The sequence below is a fragment of the Salvelinus fontinalis genome, chromosome 28 (genome assembly GCF_029448725.1).
Source record: "Salvelinus fontinalis isolate EN_2023a chromosome 28, ASM2944872v1, whole genome shotgun sequence".
Taxonomy (NCBI): Eukaryota; Metazoa; Chordata; class Actinopteri; order Salmoniformes; family Salmonidae; genus Salvelinus; species Salvelinus fontinalis.
The window spans coordinates 11,538,832-11,560,154 of record NC_074692.1 but is presented as its reverse complement, the minus strand read 5'-3'; the positions used below and the strand labels follow the sequence as shown (position 1 = coordinate 11,560,154).

The following is a 21,323-nucleotide window of genomic DNA, read 5'->3' as shown; positions in this document are numbered from 1 at the left end:
CCGAAGCCACTCCTGTGTTGTCTTGGCTGTGTGCTTAAGGTTGTTGTCCGGTGGAAAGGTGAACCTTCATCCCAGTCTGAGGTCCTGAGCGCTCTGGAGCTGGTTTTCATCAATGATCTCTCTGTACTTTGTTCTGTTCATCTTTGCCTTGATCCTAACTAGTCTCCCAGTCCTTACCTCTGAAAAACATCCCCACAGTATGATGCTGCCACCACCATGCTTCAAGGTAGGGATGGTGCCAGATTTCCTCTCGACGTGACGCTTGGCATTCAGGCCAACGAGTTCAATCTTGGTTTCATCAGCCCAGAGAATGATGTTTTTCATGGTCAGAGAGTCTTTAGGTGCATTTTAGCAAACTCCAAGCGGGCTGTTATGTGCCTTTACTGAGGAGTGGCTTCTGTCTGGCCACTCTACCATAAAGGCCTGATTGGTGGAGTGCTGCAGAGATGGTTGTCCTTCTGAAAGGTTCTCCCATCTTCACAGAGGAACTCTAGAGCTCTGTCAGAGTGACCATTGGGTTCTTGGTCACCCACCTGACCAAGGCCCTTCTCCCCCGATTGCTCTGTTTGGCCGGGTGACCAGCTGTAGGAAGAGTCTTGGTGGTTACAAACTTCTTCAATTTTAGAATGATGAGGCCACTGTGTTCTCTGGGACCTTCAATGATGCAGACATTTTTTGGTACCCTTCCCCAGATCTGCGCCTCGAAACAATCTTGTCTCTGAGCTCTACGGACAAATCCTTCAACCTCATGGCTTGGTTTTTGCTCTGACGTGCCCTGTCAACTTTCGGACCTTATACTGAATACCATCTGACGACCCTGTATATGTCATACATTACCATAACTGTTCCTGTATACTGCTGTATAAACTTACCTCAGTCTCCAGAGCAAATATATTGACAGACTAATCAACTTTTCTATTGAAACATGTTTCCTTGCCAAAAAATCTAGTTTAAATGATACACCAACTCCCTGCGTCATTTGTTTGAGCAGTTAGACTGAAGCTAGTTTATCCAAATGTATTTAATGAAAATCACAATGAATCCGGGAGTTGAAGTCAACACTAAATTCGTTTCTGATGCAGCTGGAATCAGTACACGTGTAAAAAGCAAGATTATATAAAACACTACTATATGCATATGTACAACAGCTAGCAATATCTATGCCACAATGCAGTTGAGAGCATACTAGGTATTATATATTATAAAAAATCATCAAACTGAACATGGATGTTGTGTTAGTGTAATGTTCCAGGTAGGTTCCAGTCTGCTCTTCAGCTTGTGACCACAGATTTGTTTTGTGGCCTGCCGGAGGTCATTTTGCAGGGCTCTGGCAGTGCTCCTCCTTGCACAAAGGCGGAGGTAGCGGTCCTGCTGCTGGGTTGTTGCCCTCCTACGGCCTCCTCCACGTCTCCTGATGTACTGGCCTGTCTCCTGGTAGAGCCTCCATGCTCTGGACACTACGCTGACAGACACAGCAAACCTTCTTGCCACAGCTCGCATTGATGTGCCATCGTGGATGAGCTGAACTACCTGAGCCACTTGTGTGGGTTGTAGACTCCGTCTCATGCTACCACTAGAGTGAAAGCACCGCCAGCATTCAAAAGTGATCAAAACATCAGCCAGGAAGCATAGGAACTGAGAAGTGGTCTGTGGTCACCACCTGCAGAACCACTCCTTTATTGGGGGTGTCTTGCTAATTGCCTATAATTTCCACCTTTTGTCTATTCCATTTGCACAACAGCATGTGAAATGTATTGTCAATCAGTGTTGCTTCCTAAGTGGACAGTTTGATTTCACAGAAGTGTGATTGACTTGGAGTTACATTGTGTTGTTTAAGTGTTCCCTTTATTTTTTTGAGCAGTGTATATACAAATGTCTTTAGCCTCCTGAGGTTGAAAAGGCACTGTTGCGCCTTCTTCACTACACTGTCTGTGTGGATGGACCATTTCAGTTTGTCAGTGAAATGTACGCCGAGGAACTTGAAGCTTTCCACCTTCTCCACTGTTGTCCCAAAAATGTGGATAGTGGGGTGCTCCCTATGCTGTTTCCTGAAGTCCACGATCATCTCCTTAGTTTTGTTGACATTGAGTGAGAGGTTATTTTCCTGCCACCACACTCTAGAGCCCTCACCTCCTCCCTGTAGGCTGTCTCATCGTTGTTGGTAATTAAGCCTGCTACTGTGTCGTCTACAAACTTGATGATTGAGTTGGATGTGTGCTTGGCCACCCAGTCATGGGTGAACAGGGAGTACAGGAGGGGGCTGAGCACGCACCCTTGTGGGGCCCCAGTGTTGAGGATCAGCGAAGAGGTGTTGTTAACTACCTTCACCACCTGCGGGCGACCCGTCAGGAAGTCCAGGACCAAGTTGCACAGGGCGGGGTTCAGACCCAGGGCCTCAAGCTCGATGATGAGCTATGGTCAATGAACAGCATTCTTACATAGGTATGCCTCTTGTCCAGATGGGACAGGGCAGTGTGCAGTGTGGTGACTATTGCATCGTCTGGATCTATAGGGCGGTAAGCAAGTGGGTCTCGGGTGGCAGCTAAGTTGGAGGTGATATGATCCTTGACTAGTCTCTCAAAGCACTTCATGATGACAGAGGTAAGTGCAATGGGGCGATAGTAATTTACTTCAATTAACTTTGCTTTCTTAGGTACAGGGACAATGGTGGTCATCTTGAAGCATGTGGGGACAACAGACTGGGATAGAGAGAGATTGAATATATCTGTGAACACACCAGCCAGCTGGTCTGCGCAAGCTCTGAGGACGTGGCTAGGGATACCATCTGGGCCGGCAGCCTTGCGAGGGTTAACACGCTTAAATGTCTTACTCACGTTGGCCACAGAGAAGGAGAGCCCACAGTCCTTGATAGCGGGCCACGTTGGTGGCACTGTATTATCCTCAAAGTGAGCGAAGAAGGTATTCAGCCTGTCCGGAAGCAAGACGTCGGTGTCCGTGACGTGGCTGGTTTTCCTTTTATAATCCATGATTGTCTGTAGACCCTGCCACATACGTCTCGTGTCTGAGCCATTGACCTGGGACTTTATCTCTATACTGACGTTTAGCCTGCTTGATTGCTTTACAGAGGGAATAACTACACTGTTTGTATTCTTCCATATTCCCAGTCTTTTTGCCCTCGTTAAATGTGGTGGTTCGCGCTTTCAATTTTGTGCGAACGCTCCCATCTATCCACGGTTTCTGGTTGGGGTAGGTTTTAATAGTCACAGTGGGTACAACATATCCTATGCACTTCCTGATAAACTCATTCACCGTATCGGTATATGTGTCAATATTATTTTCTGAAGCTACTCTGAACATATATCCAGTCCGCGTGATCAAAAAAAAACATTGAGAGAATGCCAAGAGTGTGCAAAGCTGTCATCAAGGAAAAGGGTGGCTATTTGAAGAATCTCAAATATAAAATATATTTTGATTTGTTTAACACTTTGTTGGTTACCACATGATTCCATATGTGTAATTTCATAGTTTTGATGTCATCACTATTATTATACAATGTATAAAATAGTCAAAATAAAGAAAAACCCTTAGTAGGTGTTCTAAAACTTTTGACCGGTAGTGTACAGAAGTATGTGGACACCACTTCAAATTAGTCGATTCGTCTATTTCAGCCACACCCGTTGCTGACAGGTGTATAATATAGAGCACACAGCAATGCAATCTCCATAGATACACATTGGCAGTAGACTGGCCTTACTGAAGAGCTTAGTGACTTTCAACGTGGCACCGTCATAAGATGCCACCCTTCCAGCAACTCAGTTCATCAATTTCCTGCCCTGCTAGAGCTACCCGGTTAACTGAAAGTGCTGTTATTGTGAACTGGAAAGTCTAGGAGCAACAAAGGCTCAACTGTGAAGTGGTAGGCCACACAAGCTCACAGAATGGGACTGCCGGAGTGCTGAAGTGCGTAGCGCGTAAAAATTGTCTGTCTTTGGTTGCAACACTCACTCCCGAGTTCCAAAATGCCTCTGAAAGCACTTCAGCACAAGAACTGTTTGTCGCGAGCTTCATGAAATGGGTTTCCATGGCCAATCAGCTGCACACAAGCCTAAGCTCACCATGCGCAATGCCAAGTGTTGGCTAGAGTGGTGTAAAGCTCACCGCTATTGGACTCTGGAGCAGTGGAAACGCGTTCTCCGGAGTGATGAATCATGCTTCACCATCTGGCAATCTGATTGACAAATCTGAGTTTGGCAGATGCCAAGAGAATGCTACCTGCCCGAATGCATAGTGCCAACTGTAAAGTTTGGTGGAGGAGGAATATAGTCTGAGGCTGTTTTTCATGGTTCGGGCGAGGCCCCTTAGTTCCAGTGAAGGGAAATCTTAATGCTGCAGCATACAATGACATTCTAGACAATTCTGTGCTTCCAACTTTGTGGCAACAGTTTGAGGAAGGCCCTTTCCTGTTTCAGCATGACAATGCCCATGTGCACAAAGCGAGGTCCATACAGAAATGGTTTGTTGAGATTGATGTGGAAGAACTTGACTGGCCTGCACAGAGCCCTGACCTCAACCCCATCGAACACCTTTAGGATGAATTGGAACACTGACTACGGGCCAGGCCTAATTGCTCAAAATCAGTGCCCGACCTCATTAATGTTCTTGTTGCTGAAAGGAAGCAAATCCCTGCAGCAATGTTCCAACATCTAGTGGAAAGCCTTCCCAGAAGTGTGGAGGCTGTTATAGCAGCAAAGAGGGGACCAACTCCATATTAATGCCCATGATTTTGGAATGAGATGTTCGATGAGCAGGTGTCCACATACTTTTGGTCATGTAGTGTATATTAGTGATTTATTTTTCATTCATCTTAAAGAATTGTTAGAATGTTTCTTACAGTTTGACAGAGTATTTTGTGTAGATCATTGACCATTATTTTATTATATGCATTTTAATCCCACTTTGTAACATTAAAATATGAAGATATCCAAGGGGGTGAATACTTATGATAGGCAGTGTACCTACCAAATACTGTATATATGAGGAACATACCCACCTCTGCAACGTGGTCTCACAGCATTTCATATTATTTTGTACGTAAATCTGAGAGACTTCATTTAGTATGATATGTTCATTTTCGTATGGTATGCATTAATTTGTTTATGTCTATCATCCATTTCATTTGTACAATATGTTACAAATTTGCATAATGTACAATATGCTACAAATTTGCAAAACATATGATATGTTGCGAATTCCAATTTGATATGGTTGACACTAGCTAGGTGGCTAGGTAGCGAACGCTAATTTTAGCTATCACTAGTGGTTAGAGTTTTAGGTTTTAGGTTAAAGTTAGGGTTAGGCGAAGGGTTAGCTAAAAGTGTTAAGGTTAGGGGAAGGTTTAGTTAACATGCTAAGTTGTTGCAAAGTAGCTAAAAAGTAGTAAGTTGTTGCAAAGTTGCTAATAGCTAAAATGCTAAAGTTGTCTGTGATGAGATTAAAACATGCAACCTTTGGGTTGCTAGACGTTCGTGTTATAAGTCCACCATGCAACCTTGTGGTTGCTGACGTTTGCTTTATACTCCCCCCCCCTTCCACCCCCTTAAGTAACCTTCTATCAAATCAAATTTTATTGGTCACATACAGTGGGGAGAACAAGTATTTGATACACTGCCGATTTTGCAGGTTTTCCTACTTACAAAGCATGTAAAGGTCTGTAATTCGACCCATCTTCAATGCTCTTACTGAGGGAAGGAGGATGTTGGCCAAGATCTTGCGATACATGGCCCCATCCATCCTCCCCTCAATACGGTGCAGTCGTCCTGTCCCCTTTGCAGAAAAGCATCCCCAAAGAATTATGTTTCCACCTCTATGCTTCACGGTCGGGATGGTGTTCTTGGGGTTGTACTCATCCTTCTTCTTCCTTCAAACACGGCGAGTGGAGTTTAGACCAAAAAGCTCTATTTTTGTCTCATCAGACCACATGACCTTCTCCCATTCCTCCTCTGGATCATCCAGATGGTCATTGGCAAACTTCAGATGGGCCTGGACATGCGCTGGCTTGAGCAGGGGGACCTTGCGTGCGCTGCAGGATTTTAATCCATGATGGCGTAGTGTGTTACTAATGGTTTTCTTTGAGACTGTGGTCCCAGCTCTCTTCAGGTGATTGACCAGGTCCTGCCGTGTAGTTCTGGGCTGATCCCTCACCTTCCTCATGATCATTGATGCCCCACGAGGTGAGATCTTGCATGGAGCCCCAGACCGAGGGTGATTGACCGTCATCTTGAACTTCTTCCATTTTCTAATAATTGCGCCAACAGTTGTTGCCTTATCACCAAGCTGCTTGCCTATTGTCCTGTAGCCCATCCCAGCCTTGTGCAGGTCTACAATTTTATCCCTGATGTCCTTACACAGCTCTCTGGTCTTGGCCATTGTGGAGAGGTTGGAGTCTGTTTGATTGAATGTGTGGACAGGTGTCTTTTATACAGGTAACGAGTTCAAACAGGTGCAGTTAATACAGGTAATGAGTGGAGAACAGGAGGGCTTCTTAAAGAAAAACTAACAGGTCTGTGAGAGCCGGAATTCTTACTGGTTGGTAGGTGATCAAATACTTATGTCATGCAATAAAATGCTAATTAATTACTTAAAAATCATACAATGTGATTTTCTGGATTTTTTTTTTAGATTCCGTCTCACAGTTGAAGTGTACCTATGATAAAAATTACAGACCTCTACATGCTTTGTAAGTAGGAAAACCTGCAAAATCGGCAGTGTTTCAAATACTTGTTCTCCCCACTGTATACATATTTAGCAGATGTTATTGCGGGTGTAGCAAAATGCTTGGGATCGTATGTAACCCAGTGGAGGGTGCTGAGGGGAGGATGGATCATAATATTAACCTGGAAACCATGTGTTTGATGTATTCGATACCATTCCACTTATTCCATTCATGCCATTACCACGAGCCTGTCCTCCCAAATTAGTGTTCCATCAACCTCCTGTGATGTAACCATACCAAACGTAACATATTATACTAATTTGCATGTCTCGGATTTACATTTACTATGTTAAATCTAGTCTATGACACCAGTCCGACCTCTTATGCATAGCCACAAGGGGTCGTATTCAGGTCGTTCGATGGGAGCACGAGCCAACACTGTCAATGACGCCTGACCCTACAGGGGCGGAGCTAATTAAACAATAAAGGGATTCGATTATTCGGTTGGGCTATCCCAGTGAGAGGAGTTTGCTCAGGTTAAAAGTGATTGCATTCGTTTTGGAACCGGGCAGCCAGATTCCACGTTCAAAGCCCACGGCTAAATCTGCTCAAAACAAAAGTTATGTAGCCTAGGCACCTGGAGAAATTAGTAGGATTGTGTGTTTTCACTTGCAAAAGTGATTGCTTTTGATAAAAACTCGTTGCCAATGAAAACTTGTTAGAAAATTCAAAAATATATTTTCTGGAAAAGAAATGTAGGTTTCTGTATGATGCACCATATTTCCTTCTTAACAACATTGACGCAGATTACTGTTTCTTTTGAGAAGGGCGCTCCTCCCTCGCCGTTTTTTTCCCGTCACGTCACCGGCCATAGACCGGTACACCGTGGCTCAGGTATTATTACTCCATCAACGGTATTGTTTCGGGGTAATAATACTGACCATTAGGGTTGTCTTTCTTTATGAGTGTGGGTCACCAATGGCATGTGAATTGTCTCTTTCCTAGCTTTAGCTGGCCATATGTGAAAAAGAGATACATGTCAGGATTTGAATTTCACATAGCATCAGAAGCTGGTTTGAACAGAAAAGTTTCAGACAAATGTGTTGCTTGTTCTACTATGGTTTGTTCTCCAAGCTGGCGGGTCGTTAGCCCAACAGCATTTGAGCCCGCATTGCATCAAGCGCACAAGAAAAAAGTTGTGAGGTGACAATCTAAACTGTGGTTCGGTCTCAAGGTATGTAATTAATGTTTTGGGATGATCATTTTGTCAGTTTGCAAGTTTGTTTCAATGTGCTATATTCACCACATCGGTTTAGAATTTAATATGAATTAATATGTTATGTAGGCTGTCGAGTTTTTAATCTATGAACGAGGCTTATCAGCACCTTAATCATGTGTTTTTTATCATTGTTTATAGGTTCATTAAGATATCCTTCATCAATGGCTTTTTTTGTGAAAAAGAAGAAATTCAAGTTTCAGACACATTTGACATTGGAGGAGCTGACCGCTGTCCCTTTTGTCAACGGAGTATTGTTCTGCAAGCTGAGATTGTTGGACGGTGGAGACTTTGTTGCAACTTCATCAAGGTAAAATGTTATTATGTGCTCGCTGTGGGCATGAATTGTGCGCATGTCGCATGGGCAATACAGTAGCCTACATAATAAGCAAACTGCTGTCATAATGTTATAACTTGAAAAATGCCTCACACCACTCTTACTCTATCATAACCCAAAACACAATGTTGTTTTACTGCATTGTTTGTAAACAATATCTTTGTAAACAAATCATGTTTAGATTCAAAGTAGCCTAGGCCTGACTAACATTGTCATGTTGGTCTTATGCACTGTCAGTCCTTGCATCCATAGCTTCATCTATACATTTTAGTTGTTAACCAACCTTCAGCTTTATATCAGTGATTCCTCACGAAACAGTAGAAAAGAATAACATGATTTGGGGGATTTTCACGAAATGTAATCCATAGAATAGTGCATTGGAGAAAGTATTTTTGACAGACATTTGTATCTAAAAGCATGAATGAAATGTATTAATTATAAGTTGGCATATGTATTACATTTTGGCCTTACCCAGGCCTCCTTTAAGACTCCATAATGTTTCATCTGTAGATGCCAAAAATGCAGAGTTGGCTTTACCACTTGCTCTGTAATATGAGTAGTATTATTATTTCAATAAAAATAATTTTTACATTAATATATGGAAGAATATAAACATGAATATAAAATATACCAAATTGTTCTATATATTGTTGAACATAATATGTACTGTACTGGCACACCAACGTTCCAGAGTGCGATCTCTGCTAGTTTTAAAGTTATGGTCCATTTTATACAGAGCAATTGGCATAGTAGGCAATGTAACCAATCACAGCCCTCCTTTTAACTATATCATTGCACATCCTACAAATCCCCAGCAGAGGGACATCATTTTGAATCAATTTAAATAATTGGTATTCAAAGTCGGGGTTCGTGACCGGAACTGCAGTGGGTTTGCTAAAATGTAAACCAAACAATCTTCTTTTTTTTGGAGTGGCAACTACAAATTAAAAGTACAGGTCATTGGACAATATACACACGTTTTTGAGAAAGATAATTTCAAAGATACATTTACTCAATAAAATTTTTATTTATTGGTTTCTTTTCATTTTGATGAGATGAAAATGCAATGAATTGAAGGTTATTTGTTGATGTAAAAATCTAAATTGATTGATTTTTAAGGTTTTGTAATAAGATTTGGGGTGGGGTCGCAAGAAATACGTAACAAAAAATGGGGTCCCCAGAAATTCTGGTGGAAAAAATGGGGTCCCTGCTGAAAAAGTTTAAATACCACTGATTTAAACATTCACTCTGTTGGTAATGCTTACAAATTAGACAATAACCGTAAAAGTAACAGGGATCCCACCGAACAGGGATCCCTCTATTATGTTCAACAATATATAGAAAAATGATCAAAATCCCAAATATTATATTTTCAATATTCATGTTTTATCTTTCTATATTCATAAATTAATGTAAAAATGAGTTTTTTTAAATGAAAGTACTACTCATATTACAGAGAAAGCGGTACAGCTTCATATGACATCAATGTTTGCTTTGTAGCACCTACAGATGAAACACTATGGAGTATTAACCTTTCTAGCGCAGGCGTTCTACTAGCGGAACCCCTCGACAACATTCCGCTGAAAAGGCAGCGCGGGAAATTCAAAAATATTTTTTAGAAATATGTAACTTTCACACATTAACAAGTCCAAAACAGAAAAAGAAAGATAAACATCTTGTTAATCTACCCATCGTGTCCGATTTCCAAAAGGCTTTTAGAATGAAAGCACACCATATGATTTTGTTAGTACAGAGCCAAGTCAAAAAAAACACAGCCATTTTCCAGCCAAAGATAGGAGTCTCAAAAAGCAGAAATATAGATCAAATGAATCACTAACCTTTGATGATCTTCAGATGACACTCATATGACATCATGTTACACAATACATGTATGTTTTGTTCGATAATGTGCATATTTATATCCAAAAATCTCAGTTTACATTGGTGCGTTACGTGTAGTAATGTTTCGATTCCAAAACATCCGGAGATCTTGCAGATAGCCGCAGAATTCCCAGAAATACTCATAATAAACATCGATAAAAGATACAAGTATTATTCACAGAATTAAAGATAGACTTCTCCTTAATGCAACCGCTGTGTGAGATTTCAAAAAAACTTTACGGAAAAAGCATAATCTGAGTACGGCGCTCAGAGCCAAATCCAGCCAAAGAGATTTCGGCCATGTTGGAGTCAACAGAAGTTAGAAATAACATGATAAATATTCACTTACCTTTGATCTTCATCAGAATGCACTCCCAGGAAACCCATTTCGACAATAAATGACTGATTTTGTTCCATAAAGTCCATAATTTATGTCCAAATAGCCACTAGTTGTTAGCGTGTTCAGCCCAGTAATCCATCTTCATGAGCACTAGGTCCAGACAAAAACTCAAAGTTCCGTTACAGGTCGTAAAAACATATCAAACGATGTATGGAATCAATCTTTAGGATGTTTTTAACATAAATCATCAATAATGTTCCAACCGGAGAATTCCATTGTCTGTAGCAAAGGACTGGAACGAGAGCTAACTCTGTCGGGAGCGCGCGTCACGAGCCTGAGACACTCTGCCAGACCACTGACTCATTCAGCTCCCATTCCCCCCTCCTTTATAGCAGAAGCCTGAAACAAGTTTCTAAAGATGGTTGACATCTAGTGGAAGCCTTAGGAAGTGCAACTTAACCCCATAGACACTGTGTATTCGGTAGGCCAAGCTTTGAAAAACTACAAACCTCAGATTTCCCACTTCCTGGTTTCTCAGGTTTTTCGCCTGCCATATGAGTTCTGTTATACTCACAGACATCATTCAAACAGTTTTAGAAACTTGAGTGTTTTTTATCCAATACTACTAATAATATGCATATATTAGCATCTGGGACAGAGTAGCAGGCGGTTTACTCTGGGCATGTATTTCATGCAAAAGTGAAAATGCTGCCCCCTATCCCAAACAGGTTTTAAAGGAGGACTGGGTAAGGCCAAAATGTCCAAAATTTGCCAACTTTGATAAATTATTTCTCAATTATGCTTTTGGATCTGAATGTCAAATATATGTCAACAATCCTTCCTCCAAATGACAATTCTAAGGACAAAATGTTGTGAAAATCACCAAAATCATTGTCTCTTGTGTGTGTGTGCGTGAGGGGGGGGTCGTGAGGAATCACTCCGCAAACCAAATGGCTAAAAAACAAGTGAACCTCTACAGGATCGGTGGGTCCCCCGCGGGACGAGTGAGCTAACGTAGGCTAATGCGATTAGCATGAGGTTGTAAGTAACAATAAAATTTCCCAGGACATAAACATATCTGATATTGGCACAAAGTGTAAATTCTTGTTAATCTAAATGCACTGTCCAATTTACAGTAGCAATTACAGTGAAAGAATACCATGCTATTGTTTGAGAGTGCACAGTTATGAACTTAAAGTTATTAATAAACCAATTAGGCACATTTGAGCAGTCTTAATACAACATTTTCAAGAGATATACAATGGATCATTGGATCAGTCTAAAACTTTGCACATACACTGCTGCCATCTAGTGCCCAAAATCTAAATTGCGCTTGGGCTGGAATAGTACATTATGGCCTGTGTTTTTTTGCTATTTTTTTGTGTGCCATCTTTGAAATGCTCAAAGATGGCACAAAAAAATAGCAAAAAAACATGTTTTATCTTTTACCAGATCTAATGTGTTACATTCTGCTACATTCATTTCACATTTCCACAAACGTCAAAGTGTTTCCTTTCAAATGGTATCAAGAATATGCATATCCTTGCTTCAGGTCCTGAGCTACCCAAATCTATCTGCCTGTATGTCATTTTAGGCAAAAATTGAAAGAAGGGGGCAGATCCTTAAGATGAAGGGTTTGTGTCTTGAATATGGCAGGCCACTGATACAGCATTAACCTCCAAGCTCTGGTTTAGAACCAAGCCAAGTGGCTCAGACTGGTAACTGGGTCATAAGAAAGAATTGAGTTGGAGAAAAGCCCTCTGCAGACATTTGTCTAAGCTCTCTGTCCTCCAAGTTGTACATTTCCATTCAAGTCACATACAATCCTTCCCCTCCCCAACCTCAACACATCAACAGCTTTTGTGTCTTTTCCATGTTGCCCCAGACAGAGTGGAGTGTAGTGGTTGGAGTTAGAGGACATTTACCAGGAGGAATTAGCTCACTTTGGGCAGACAGGGTGACTTGTAATGGTCTGGATCTGACACCCTTTGTGAAAACTGACACCGCTACTGACTCCTTCCCTAAAGCACACAACATTAATTGTACAGAGATGGGAAAGCTTTTAGGAAAAATTATGGAAGTAGAGATTGTAGAATGTTGTTGCTCTTCCTCTCCTTCAGCTACACACCCAAACACTGGCATACTAACACCTAGTGAAATAAAACACATGTTTATGTGAGGGGGCATTGTTTACTTTAGTAATATAAATGGGAACACACAAGGAGTCCGGTATTTGATCTGGGAGTGTTTGTTGAAAAGTAGGCTGGAGAGGAATGTGATGCTTCTCTGGGGCTTTCAGTGTTAGGTAGAGAGGGTTGTGTGACATCAGATGAAGGGTAGCTGTGCAAAAACATGATTAAGGGAACCTGAGTTATGTCTCAAAGAAAACTGTTTGGATCTGAGTTCATAAGCATTTGTCACGCCACATTTTTACTTTTGGTTATGTGGACACCAGCTTGTCAAACGTCTCGTTCCAAAATCATGGGAATTAATATTCAGTTGGTCCCTCTTTGCTGCTATAACAGCTGTCACTCTTCTGGGAAGGCTTTCCACTAGATGTTGAAACATTGTTGCAGGGACTTGCTTCCATTCAGCCACAAGAGCATTTAGTGAGGTTGGGCACTGATGTTGGGCGATTAGGCCTGGCTCGCAGTCGGCGTTCCAATTCATCCCAAAGGTATTCTATGGGGTTAAAATCAGGGCTCTGTGCAGGCCAGTCAAGTGTTCTTCCAGCCGAATACACTAATTTGAAGGGGTGTCCATATACGTTTGTGTATATATATAGAGAACAGTAACTGTTCATGTCAGCCTCATTTTACACTACCAGCAGGACTGCACACAGTCTTCCAGGACATTTCCAATATGTATATTTTATTAATATACAGCTGAGTTTCCTTTCAGACTTTGAATTTGTTATTGATTCCATATTACCAGTCAGGTTCTTCCACATCAGAATAGCTGGAGCATGTCCCGTCTGGTTGACCTGTGAGGAAACCATTTTTCTGGGCTTTCAGATAAGAGCTCATCTCTCTCCCCACTATGGAGAAGCTTATGATGCAGTATGTCCTAACTGAACTTCCGAACTGTGGCCACCCTGTGTCCCAGGACTGTGTATGGCTTTTGTTTCTCTCCTATGCCTGTCATCATTGATAAACACACTTTTTTAACTCTGTTGCCCTCCACTTCCTTTTGCATGCAATGATACAAGACCCTGGTGTGCTGTGCACACATGAAGCCTCTTTTTGAGCATTATATAACCGGTTGTCTCCATCCAATCTGCTTGAGTTATCTGGCAACTCTGTCTCTGATTATCTCTGTTACCCAAGTACAGAAAACAAGGGCTTCTTAGAAAAAGAGACTAATTTGGGAGGGTCCCACTGTCTCTGCTAGAGATGTCGTGTTATGTCACAGGGCCTGGGGAGTACAGTACACACAACTCCCTTTGTTCTGTTGTTGTGTCTGAAATAGTTCTGAAATCCATGGAGTTTGACCAATGAGCCATGCTCCTTAGTGTGGAAATGCTTCAGTCCTAATGGTTGTAACACAAGCCGTAAGCAAGGGGGATCACATGCTGTTAATGTGACTCTGGAAGCTCATTTTTGGGTCTTCTGATGTAGGTCTTGCTAAGAGCTACACTACATACTGTATATTAATTTCTGTGCTGAATAACCACTGTTCTTCATGCCAAATGTAGAAGGGAAAACAGCCCAGCCATTTGTACTCCCTGCATGAGTTTGTTTTAGCACCCATATCTGTTTTGTTCGAGTCTAGCTTTAAGAGCCAGCAGTGAGCAGAGCGTGTTTGATGTGGCAGTGGGGCCTGATTAGATCCATTTCCTGAACTGGATAAGATTTGCTGGGCTGCATGGTACAGACATGGTGGGGAATGTTCAGGTTCCCTCTTCCCTGCCTGGATGCCTGCTGCACACAGACTGCTCTCCTTCCTGGGTAACAGAGGACACATCTGATCATGGAGGGGGTTATAGGGACAACTAGATGAAAGTAGCAACAATCATGCCCCGCCCACACGAGTGGCATAGCAGTCTAAGGCACTGCATCTCAGTGCTAGAGGCGTCACTACAGACCCTGGTTCAATTCCAGGCTGTATCACAACCGGCCATGATTGGGAGTCCCATAGGGCGGGGCACAATCGGCCCAGCGTCGTCTGGGTTAGGGTTTGGCCGGGGTAGGCCAAAGGTTCTTAACTGACTTGCCTAGTTATAAAAGGTTAAATAAATCAATAAAAATACATCTCTTGTTCAGCTATCTATTTCCTGTGTTTGAGGGGTGCAAAATCAACTTGTCACTTAAATCATGCTGGATTGATTACTTTAATTTTACTCCTGCGACTCTTTCATACTCTTGCTTATACCTCTTGTTTTTTCTCGTCAACGTTACAACAACGGAAATGTTTGTAATGACGTGTCAAACACACCCCAGTAATGGCTGAAATGGGCTCAATGGAATACATTGTCTTTCCGTTGCATCTATAAGAACGCTAACGCTTCGTCTGGGATTTAACGCATCATCTCAACAATTACATCACAAGAAAGATCACTTTATTTTGATGGGTGTTCATTTTTTGTGTAATTGAAAAAGTAATAATTTATTACAGTTGAAATATTTGCAAATTAGAAACGCTGTAATGAAAGCAACTTCCGAAAATGGACACTTGGATTATAGTGATATTAGATCTCGCAAACAATGTAAATTATGCATACAGTAGGTGTAATCTAGAGCCAAGTGTGTTGATTTTTAATCAGAGGGTTTCCTGCAATTGACACACTTGTTGAATAATGCAACAGAACGTTACAACAACAGTAATTAACGAGGAAGTCTAGACAGGGCAGGTGAATGCAAGTAGGGTAAACAGTATGTTTTTGATGGTTGCAGCCCTGTTCCCCCCCTTTGTTTGTTTATATTTGCATGTATGAATAAACTGTGCATTTATGCAAATGAGGCACATCTACACCCCCCCCCCCCCCCCACACACACACACAATATTAAATACCTGATACCATTCAAAAAACTAAACAAACAAAAAAATATATATAGGTGCATTCTAAGAAAAAAAAAGGTAATAATAAATTGAATACCTGAATTCCCACAAATCCCTGAACTCCATTCATTAGTTGTCTGTGCCAGTAAAATGTTTTATGTGCTATAATTCAGTCAGTATCTGATGGATTGACAGGTTTGGAGTATCTTCATACATTGTCCAACTGTTGCATTTATTACAATTGTTTAATAAACCTTTTTTATTTTTTACAATTTTGATGACTGTTAATGGAAGAATGAGTGAAGTAGAGAGTGGGGGAATTGGAAGAAGAGTAAAATTAGCGGATGTGGAGGTTGACTCACTGGGACGGGCTGCTGTCCAGCTGTTTCCTGTTTTCCCATCACCTCTTTTGCCCCATCCATAGAGCAGAGACGAGGGTCTGCCACACCTCTTCTGGTCTTTGACCAGGTAATCAAGGAGCATCCTGTTTTGAAATGGCCTTCACTTTCAATGAATTTACAGTGTACATGCTAATTTAGGATTAGTGCAGGCTACTGACTGTATTTTGTATTGAAATGCCACATTGCCTACATTTGATAACTGCATTAATGGCCTGGACTGGAACCTCATACGCCTTGATTAGACAAGGGCATTTCCATGTAAAAGGACCATAAGCACCAACATGTAAAGTTCAAAGGAGCATGTCATCATATCAGCTAGGATTGTATTTATATATATTTTTTTATACATTTTTCAAACATTTTCTATCCAAAATATTAAGAATAAGCAAAGGATTTGATTTCTCGTCACACAGATGGAGAAGGGGTATTGGAAAACGTTTTAAAGGGTGTTTATAAATACATCAAAACACAATCCTGTTGAAGTAAAGGCCCCTGCCATCTAATGTCACGGACTAGGTTGGCGAAAGAACCAGACGCAGAGAGAGAGAGCCGCTTGGAAAAAATAATCCTTACATTTTTTCTTAACAAAACTGAAATAAGCCCGAACATCCAGGGCGCAGAGAGAACACTTGCCAAACACCCAAAAATCACACACGTAACAAAAAACAATCCCGCACAAAACAAGGGCGGGTTAAACTCCTAATTATAGGGAAGCTAATTACGAAACAAAAAACAGGTGCAACTAATAAGACAAAACAAACAGACAAACGAAAAAGGGATCAGTGGAGGCTAGTAGGACGGTGACGACGACCGCCGAGCACCGCCCGAACAGGCAGGGGAGTCAACTTCGGCGGAAGTCGTGACAGCACCCCCCTCCTGACGCGCGGCTCCCGCAGCGCGCCGCCACCGGCCTCGAGGACGACCCGGAGGGCGAGGTGCCGGGCGATCCGGGTGGAGGCGGTGGAAGTCTTACTCAGTAGAGTAAGATCTAAAATGTCCCCCACCGAATCCAGCATCTCTCCTCCGGACCGTACCCCTCCCAGTCCACGAGGTACTGTAGGCCCCTCACCCGGCGTCTCGACTCCAGAATGGCACGTACTGTGTACGCCGGGGACCCCTCGATCTCCAGAGGGGGTGGAGGGACCTCAGGCACCTCACTTTCTTGCAGGGGACCAGCCACCACCGGCCTGAGGAGAGACACATGAAACGAGGGGTTAATACGGTAATACCTAGGGAGTTGTAACCTATAACACACCTCATTTATTCTCCTCAGGACTTTAAACGGCCCCACACACTGCGGCCCCAGCTTCCGACAGGGCAGGCGGAGAGGCAGGTTTCGGGTCGAGAGCCAGACCCTGTCCCCCGGTGTGAACACGGGGGCCTCACTGCGGTGCTGGTCAGCGCTCCTCTTCTGCCGTTGTCCTGCTAACTTTAGCGATTCCTGGACGGCTTTCCAGGTGTCCTTGGAGCGCTGTACCCATTCCTCTACCGCAGGAGCCTCGGTCTGACTCTGGTGCCATGGGGCCAGGACTGGCTGGTAACCTAACACACACTCAAACGGGGACATGTTCGTTGAGGAGTGGCGGAGGGAGTTCTGAGCGAGCTCAGCCCAGGGAACATACCTCGCCCACTCACCAGGCCGGTCCCGGCAATATGACCACAGAAACCTGCCCACATCCTGGTTTACGCGCTCCACCTGCCCATTACTCTCGGGGTGAAAACCCGAGGTCAAGCTGACCGAGACCCCCAGTCTTTCCATAAACGCCCTCCAAACTCTGGACGTGAATTGGGGGCCCCGATCAGAAACGATGTCCTCAGGCACCCCATAGTGCCGGAAGACATGGGTAAACAAGGCTTCCGCAGTCTGCAGGGCCGTAGGGAGACCGGGCAACGGGATGAGACGGCAGGACTTAGAAAACCGATCCACGACCAAAATCGTAGTGCTTCCCTGGGACGGGGGAAGATCGGTAAGAAAGTCCACCGATAAGTGTGTCCACGGCCGTTGTGGAACGGGGAGGGGCTGTAACTTCCCTCTAGGCAAGTGCCGAGGAGCCTTGCTCTGAGCGCACACCGAGCAGGAGGAGACATAAAATCTCACGTCCTTAGCCAACGTGGGCCACCAGTATCTCCCTCTAAGACTCCGCACTGTCCTCTCGATGCCAGGATGACCCGAGGAGGGGAGAGTATGAGCCTAACGGATTAGCTTATCCCGGACCCCTCCTGGCACGTACTGAACCCCCGCTGGACAGTTAGGAGGGGTCTGCTCTAACCGTGAGGCTCTCTCTATCTCCGCGTCCACCTCCCATACCACCGGTGCCACGAGACATGAAGGTGGAATGATGGGAGTTGGCTCAACGGACCGCTCCTCGGTATCATAGAGACGGGACAGCGCGTCGGCCTTGGTGTTTTGGGAGCCTGGTCGGTACGAGATGGTGAACTGGAACCGGGTGAAAAACATGGCCCATCTAGCCTGACGCGGATTTAATTTCCTCGCTTCCCGGATGTACTCGAGATTACGATGGTCAGTCCAGATGAGAAAAGGGTGTTTCGCCCCCTCAAGCCAATGTCTCCACACCTTCAGAGCCTTGACTACAGCTAACAACTCCCGGTCCCCCACATCATAGTTTCGCTCCGCCGGACCGAGCTTCCTCGAAAAGAAGGCACAAGGTCGGAGCTTGGGTGGTTCGCCCGAGCGCTGGGACAGCACGGCCCCGACCCCCGCCTCGGACGCGTCCACCTCCACTATGAACGCTAAAGAGGGGTCCGGATGCGCCAACACGGGCGCATTGGTAAACAGCTCCTTCAGACGACTGAAAGCTCTGTCCGCCTCTGCTGACCAACGCGAGCGCACCGGTCCTCCCTTCAGCAGTGAGGTAATGGGAGCAGCCACCTGACCAAAATCCCGGATAAACCTCCGGTAGTAATTGGCAAACCCTAAAAACCGCTGCACCTCTTTCACCGCGGTCGGAGTCGGCCAATTACGCACGGCTGTAACGCGGTCATCCTCCATCACCACCCCGTAGGTGGAAATACGATAACCCAGGAAGGAAACGGCCTGTTTGAAGAACTCACATTTCTCCGCCTTGCAATACAGGTCATGCTCCAGCAGTCGCCCAAGTACCTTACGCACCAGAGACACATGCGCCGCGCGGGTGGCAGAGTAGATCAAGATGTCATCAATGTACACTACCACTCCCTGCCCGAGCAGGTCTCGGAGAATCTCATCTACGAAGGATTGAAAGACAGCTGGAGCATTTTTCAACCCATATGGCATGACGCGGTACTCATAATGACCAGATGTAGTACTAAATGCGGCTTTCCACTCATCTCCCCGGATACGCACCAGATTATACGCACTCCTCAGGTCCAATTTTGTGAAGAAGCGTGCCCCGTGAAATGATTCCACCGCCGTACCGATGAGAGGTAGTGGGTAACTAAACCCCACTGTGATGGAATTTAGACCTCGATAATCAATGCACGGGCGTAAACCGCCATCCTTCTTCTTCACAAAAAAGAAGCTCGAGGAGACGGGTGATGCGGAGGGCCGAATGTATCCCTGTCCCAGTGATTCAGTAACATATGTCTCCATAGCTGCTGTCTCCTCCTGGGACAAAGGATACACGTGACTTCTAGGAAGTGCAGCGTTCTCCAGGAGGTTTATCGCGCAGTCCCCTCGTCGATGGGGTGGTAATTGGGTCGCCTTCTTTTTACTGAAGGCGATAGCCAAATCGGCATATTCAGAGGGAATGCGCACGGTGGAAACCTGGTCTGGACTCTCCACCGTAGTCGCACCAACGGCAACTCCTAGACACCTGCCTGAACACTCCTCTGACCACCCCTTAAGAGCCCCCTGTTGCCAGGAAATCACCGGGTTGTGCTGAGCTAGCCAGGGAATTCCCAATACCACTGGAAACGCAGGTGAGTCGATAAGGAACAGACTAATCTGCTCCTTATGACTACCCTGCGTTACCATGTCCAGTGGTACCGTGGCCTCCCTGACCATTCCTGACCCTAATGGTCGGCTATCTAAGGAGTGCACGGGGAAAGGTAGGTCTAACGACACAAGGGGAATCCCTAGCCTTAATGCGAGCCCCCGATCAATAAAATTCCCAACTGCGCCTGAATCGACTAGCGCCTTATGCTGTAGAGAGGGAGAAAACCCGGGGAAATAGGTTAACACATACATATGACTAACAGGAAGCTCTGGGTAAGTCTGGTGCTGACTCACCTGGGGTGATCGAGTAGTGTTCCGCCTGCCCTCCCGACTCCCAGAAGAGTTCCTCCAGCACCGGTCGGCCGTGTGCCCTCGCCGACCACAACTGGTGCAGGAGGACACTCCTCCTCCGGTCCCCCTTGACGCTGCCCCCCCTAACTCCATAGGGATAGGAGCAGGAGAGCTGGGAGGTGGAAACGACAGGACCTGTTCCGAACGTCCGCGGGCAGCCAGCAGGTTGTCGAGACGGATGGCCATGTCAATAAGTTCCTCCAGCGTGAGTGTGGTGTCCCGACACGCTAGCTCCCTGCGGACGTCCTCCCTAAGGCTACATCGGAAATGGTCTATTAAGGCCCTGTCGTTCCACCCTGCTCCTGCAGCCAAGGTCCTGAACTCCAGGGCAAAGTCCTGTACGCTCCTCGTCTCCTGACGCAGGTGGAACAGCCGTTCACCCGCCGCACGACCCTCTGGTGGGTGGTCAAACACAGCTCGGAATCGGCGGGTGAACTCAGGGTAATGATCCCTCGCCGAGTCTGGGCCATTCCACACTGCGTTGGCCCATTCAAGAGCTCGTCCAGTCAAACAGGAGACGAGGGCGCTCACGCTCTCCTCTCCGGAGGGAGTAGGACGAACGGTCGCCAGGTAAAGCTCCAGCTGGAGAAGAAACCCCTGACACCCGGCCGCCGTTCCATCATACTCCCGTGGGAGCGCCAGCCGAAGAGCCCCGGAGCCGGATGGTGTAACAGGAACAGGAGGTGTTGGAGGAGGGGGTGCTGGAGATGAGGTGGGAAGGCCACTCCTCTCCCATCGATCCATCCACTCCATCAATTGGTCCATCGCCGACCCAATTCTGTGGAGAACACTGGTGTGATGGAGGACCCTTTCCTCCATCGATGGGAGAGGAGATGCGGCTGCTCCCGCTGGTTCCATTTTTAAGGTGCGGGATTCTGTCACGCGGAACTAGGTTGGCGAAAGAACCAGATGCAGAGAGAGAGAGCCGCTTGGAAAAAATAATCCTTCTATTTTTTCTTAACAAAACTGAAATAAGCCCGAACATCCAGGGCGCAGAGAAAACACTTGCCAAACACCCAAAAATCACACACGTAAAAAAAAACAATCCCGCACAAAACAAGGGCGGGTTAAACTCCTAATTATAGGGAAGCTAATTACGAAACAAAAAACAGGTGCAACTAATAAGACAAAA

The 21,323-nt window shown here is 44.8% G+C and overlaps 1 protein-coding gene across 1 annotated transcript in view; it reads left to right on the top strand.

The window, feature by feature from the left end:
• The first annotated feature begins 7,585 nt into the window (after window positions 1-7,585).
• Window positions 7,586-21,323, top strand: part of eeig1a (estrogen-induced osteoclastogenesis regulator 1a) — a 29,006-nt gene continuing 15,268 nt past the window's right edge. Inside the window, exons 1-2 of the mRNA XM_055886520.1 lie at window positions 7,586-7,907; window positions 8,091-8,259. Of these exons, the coding sequence (XP_055742495.1) occupies window positions 8,114-8,259 (146 nt within the window). The 5' untranslated portion in view covers window positions 7,586-7,907; window positions 8,091-8,113. The remainder of the gene's footprint in view (window positions 7,908-8,090; window positions 8,260-21,323) is intronic.